Source organism: Sinocyclocheilus rhinocerous, unplaced genomic scaffold (assembly GCF_001515625.1).
Source record: "Sinocyclocheilus rhinocerous isolate Xijiao unplaced genomic scaffold, SAMN03320098_v1.1 scaffold496, whole genome shotgun sequence".
NCBI lineage: Eukaryota > Metazoa > Chordata > Actinopteri > Cypriniformes > Cyprinidae > Sinocyclocheilus > Sinocyclocheilus rhinocerous.
The window spans coordinates 234,433-240,060 of NW_015632471.1; the positions used below are offsets into that span (position 1 = coordinate 234,433).

Genomic DNA, 5,628 nt, shown 5'->3' on the forward strand with positions numbered 1-5,628 from the left:
GTTTAATTTTTACCACATCCCATGTTGATAAGTATAAAATAAAGATATACATGAGGAAACATAGTTCATACATGTATAAAATATCCATTATCCATTACAAAGATGGAATTGATTTTGCGAGCTGGCAACAGATATGATAGATCAATATTTTCCCTTCTCTTAGAACAATTATTTTTTAAAGCAGCGATGTGTATGGGAAATATGTCAGTGATTAGTGTTTTTTTTTTCTTTTTCTTTCTATAATTTGATTTACGTGGCAGATGTAACAAGTCATTGGTAAACTGTAATAAACAAGAACACTATTAAATCAGAGAAACCATAAAGTACACTACATTTGGCACTCCACATTGTGCAAATCTCCTGAGTTTTTGAGAAGGTAGAACATACACTCTTTTTCTCTCACTAGCATACATCCTTTTAACTGTAATACTTTCATCTTAAGATATAAACAATAAAACCACAGTATCAAAGACAGAAAGTCCACTGAAAATAAAAAAGTAAAACAACCCAATCCTAGCATTCATTACATTAAAACTTAAACATAAAATTGTGTGATATTATTTTGCCTGGATGTTTCAGCATGTTTTGTAGACCTTGATGGAAGACCTTTTATTTTTTGGTAGTCTGGGGTTCTATTCCCCTACTCATTTGCTTTTAGTTTCATAATTGCATACATCAATACCCTAATTAAATTTAAATTGGTCCCGAGACTTTCAGAATTCTTTCATATCATAATTTATGAAATTCCATTATCAATCATAATCCATCATTGAGCTTCAAAATGTCATTCATTAACCTAAACGAGTTGATTGAATTCAATTTTAGCAGAATCTGGCCTTGGCATTTTGGCATTCATTCTGAGGGCTTTGTTGAGTCCACAGAGGTATCTTGGCACAGTCACATGCTCTTCTTTTTTTCTTCTTTCTGCTCTTCACAAATAATAGCCAAGTTCTATTCCTGGATCATGTGTGAGTTTTAGTCTCTGCACAGATGTTCCGAGATCTGCTGATTTTCTACAACTAAAAATATCCAAATCATCTCTATGAAGAGCAGCTCCTAAAATCTGTGGACAGAGATACACTTTCAAATCTTCCAGAAGATCTTCTTCCTGTAGAGGAGATAGGCTATGATCACCCATATGGAGGTGGCCACGAGGTTCTGTGCCAAGTGCTCTGCGTGTGATTGGTTATTGGCCATTTTCCAACGAAAAGGGAAATATTCCTCAAACACTTCATGACCCACATACACCAAAATAGAATTCATACCTGCCAAATAAAAGGTAAACTTGAAAGCAATTCATAAAACAAACACAAGTATGCGGAATAGTGTTAGTTAGCATGAACTAGGGCTGCATGATAATGATTAAACTGTTAATGGTGAATATTTTGTTCAAAAAATATAATCAAAATTAATATATTTTTAACAGAATTATTGAATTTTCACATCAAGAGAACATCAACTTGCACGATTTGCTCATAGATTTAGCTGCAGCAAACAGCCGCGTAAAAGAAAACCAACTGACTATATTACTCTTTAATTTGAGCAAAATATCAGTGGCTAAACTCCAACTTACATTTTTGCTGGTGTTCCAATCATCAGCACTTTTTATGCATTGTAGCAATAGTGTATGCGCATGGTTGCCAGGTTGGAAAGATTAAGTAAACCATATGCATTCATTTAAGAAAAAAGCTCTGACTGGGGTATTTAAACTCTTTACATCTGGCAACCACAACAATGAAAGATTGTGGAGGCTTGTCACCAATGCAAGATAAACAAATCCTAAATTAAACATTTTGAGGATAAATATCCAGCGCAGACTGCAGACGATTATGCTTACTTTTTTTTTTTTTTTTAAGTTATCGTGCAGCCACGGCGTTAAAGCCATCTTCTATTTTAACTTTGGTTAAACTGTCAACATGATTATAGCTAGCTACCTGAATAACAACAAATCCAGTTTAACGGCACAGGCATTTTAAAGGTAACTCTATCGCCCCCTTGAGTGCTGAGGTTTGTTACTGTCACAATGATAACTACTAACTTATAAGAGTCAACTCTTAAACGCAAGAGCCAAATAAACAAATTTTGGGTGCAGTCATGAGTTCAGGTACATACATTCTGGCTGTGGAACCTCAAGTCTAAATAGCTTACCAGGGTAGAAGAAGGGAGTGCCAGACCACCACTTCTTTACATCCACCAAGTAGTAAAAAACTACCAGCGCCACAAAAGCTAAACAGCTGAGAGTCGTAACATAGGACAAAGACCTGAAAGTCACAAGACAGAAGCCATGAATCATGCACCATACAATACATTCCTCTTCTAATCAGTAAGCAAATCTGGTATTATACTTCCTGCTTCTGGAAGTGCTCTCATAAAATGAAGATTTTTCTGACCACAAATGAAAAATTATATATATTTTTTAAAATGATAATGAATAAAACTACAGATACATGCAATCAAGACTGAGTTTACCACAAGTTTTTGTTGACAGGGATGAAGCCGTCATTTCTGGAGCACTTGGTCAATACAGCTGAGATGATTCCCTTAATGCAAAGTTAGACAGCATGAGATTCCCACAATTGTAAACCTCTAACAAAGCTTTATTTAAATATTATTTCATTGTGTGAATTTCAAATTATATTTGAATCATCTGCCAGCTAAACCAGTTTTTGTAAAAAAGTCAAATGCATCCCTAATAACTTTAACCAACATTATTACATGACTCTGAATTACTTGATTGTTTTTGGTCAATCACGGCACTCTGTGGTGAAATATATATAGATTTTTTTTTATTTTGACTGCTAAAGTGCATAATTGACCGTTGTGCCAATTGTACCATGTCAATTTTAGGTCTCTCTAGGTTCTCTTTCGTCTCACATAAAGTAATTTCTACTCAAATTAGTATTTCATGTTGATTTGTTAATGTATTTGGTGAGTAGCTGTGTAAAAAGTGGCATAATGAACTCATTATCACAAAATATATCCCTTCTCTTTGGAGTCCTGATATCACCCTGTTGTATTCTCTTTTGTACTAATGACAGGCAATATTATTCTTTATTTATTTCACTTTCGGCATATATTATAATTATTACCGTAAAAACAGTAATACTGTGAAATATTATTACAATTTGAAATACAATTTATTTTGCATTTTAATATATATATAAATGCAGTTTATTTCTATGATGACAAAACTTCAGTCTTCATTGTCACGTGATTCCACAGGAATCATTCTAATATGCTGATTTGCTGCTAAAGAAACATTCCTTATTATTATCAATGTTGAAAACAGTTGTGCTGCTTAATATTTTTGTGGAACCCGGAATGCATTTTTACAGGATTCTGAACAGAAGTTCAAAAGAACAGCATTTATATATATATATTTTTTTTTTCTTAACCCCCAAACTTTTGAACAGTAGTATAATTGTAATTTTTAATGAAAGTTATTACATAAAGTGTTAGCAAAAACAAACAATAAGCAAACATACCAGTATGAATCCCCAAATGAGAAATCGTGTGATTATTTGCCTGTGTTGGTCTCTGTAATGCAGCAGAATTTTCCCTGCCTGAAACCCACACAATAAACAAAACAAAAAAAACAATGATGCAATAGGGCAGGACAATTATTAGATGTGATTCCTGTAAGCACTGCAGAACAAAAATAGTTTGCATGAAGCATGTGACTGCACTGCTGATACTGATACAGTAAGAGGAGGGGGAAGAAGAATCACTGATGCTGCTATGAGAAACAAGTACTGTATAAGAAAACAGAAGTCTGTCTCACCTGAAGACCCAAAAATGCCATCAATACAGAGTTGATGCTTCCCAAAACACCCTCAGGGTCAAAGGGCATCACAGACTGGTATACAACCTAGATATAGGCACACAAAAACACAATGAAGTGTATCGGTGAGTGCCAAAGTTAGAGACGGAAATTAGCTGCGGCTCTAGCAAATAGTGACTACATATGTCTGGCAGAAGGACAACCTGTTCTTATTGTTTTGGTCTCTGTTTACCCGTGATGAAGGTGTCTGGTAAATATGGTTATTTCCCAGCAGCCAGCGATCAATGTAACCTGCAGCTCCACCGGTGCAGTTTTGGTACTGGCCAAAGTCACCAATGCCCCCTGGACCCAAATAACCACTGCAGGAGAGACAACAAGAGGAAAAATATAGCAATTCCCACACAAAATGTGCGTCATGAATAGCAAATAGATGGACATGAGTCATGCTATTCAAAACACTTTAATTTGCATATTCATTTTAATTTACATATCCCATATCTATGCAATATAACCAATTACAACTGACTAATAATATTATGTTGAACAATGTAAATAAGAATAAGCGAAAGAAATGTCTTTATAATTAACCAGGAAAAAAAGCAGTCACATCTATTCTTCTAATCTTTATGGTATCTTACTGATAGGCCTATTTATGCAAACTTCCTGTCATTTTAACAAGGCAGAAAAAGGGTAGAGTCTGCAGAGTGTTCCTTTCATGATTGCAAATAAGGCAGGGGATATGGGGGCGGATATTTAGGCAGGTCTTAATAAATGATAGACTCGTATCATGAGTAGGATTGTACTTACGTTGGGCAGTCTGGGACTGGGAGAAGGAAGGTCAAACACAACCAAATTGTCTCAAAGGCAATCACAAACAGCCATGCGGGCCAGTAGAGGCAGACATCATGCACCGAATACCAGCATGTTTCCTGGGAACAACAAGATGATGGAAAATAATTATTACAATTAAAAATAATTACAAGCTGGAGTTAATGCCAGTTTGGGGACATACAGTACAAATAGTAAAAATTACAAGAAAAATTCAAGAAAAATTTTCAATTACATTTTTACATTTATCACTTAAAATTGTATACACTGTATTCAAACTGCCATACAAAAGTTTGGAATAATTAAGCCCCCCCCCCATGTTTTTTTTTTAAAATAAGTCTCTTATGCTTATTACAGCTGCATTTAGTTGATCAAAAATACAGTAATACTGAGAAATATTGTTAGATTTTAAAAGAGTTATTTGAATATATTTTTAAATCCAATTTATTCCTGTGATGGCAAAGTTGAATTTTCAGCATGATTACTCCAGTCTTCAGTGTCAAATGATCCTTCAGACATCATTCAAGTTATAATAATAAAAGATATTATTTATTTGAAACCGATTTTGTTTCACTATGACATTATTAATGTATTTACTAGGGATGTAACGATTCACTCAACTCACGATTCGATTCGATTCACGATTTTGATTTCACGATTCGATTCAATTCACGATTTTTTATTATTTTATTTTTTTTACTAAATGAGATTTAACACAAATTATAAATTAAATGTGTCCTTTTATTATTGCTTGGACAAAATGCTGCACATTTCTTTGTGAAATTAAAATATAACACTATAATAATATACTAATAAAGCACTTGCATATTATTGCTCTTTTGTTGGTTTTGATTGCTTTTATTGTCCTCATTTGTAAGTTGCTTTGGATAAAAGTGTATGCTAAATAACAAAATTTAAATATAATGTAAATGTAAATAACAAAACGTCTCGGTTACGTATGGGAACGGAGACGTCATGTCGGATGACCGACGAAATTGGGATCTCGCTTAGAGGGACCA

At 34.0% G+C, this 5,628-nt stretch overlaps 1 protein-coding gene across 2 annotated transcripts in view; it reads right to left on the reverse strand.

The window, feature by feature from the left end:
- Positions 1 to 5,628, reverse strand: part of hgsnat (heparan-alpha-glucosaminide N-acetyltransferase) — a 20,269-nt gene continuing 14,641 nt past the window's right edge. For both annotated transcript variants that reach the window (XM_016555467.1, XM_016555468.1), the window contains exons 12-18: positions 4,589 to 4,710; positions 4,014 to 4,140; positions 3,782 to 3,868; positions 3,486 to 3,563; positions 2,470 to 2,540; positions 2,149 to 2,261; positions 1 to 1,265 (exon numbers count right to left, since the gene is read on the reverse strand). In XM_016555467.1, coding sequence (XP_016410953.1) covers positions 1,084 to 1,265; positions 2,149 to 2,261; positions 2,470 to 2,540; positions 3,486 to 3,563; positions 3,782 to 3,868; positions 4,014 to 4,140; positions 4,589 to 4,710 — 780 coding nt within the window. In that variant the 3' untranslated portion in view covers positions 1 to 1,083. The remainder of the gene's footprint in view (positions 1,266 to 2,148; positions 2,262 to 2,469; positions 2,541 to 3,485; positions 3,564 to 3,781; positions 3,869 to 4,013; positions 4,141 to 4,588; positions 4,711 to 5,628) is intronic.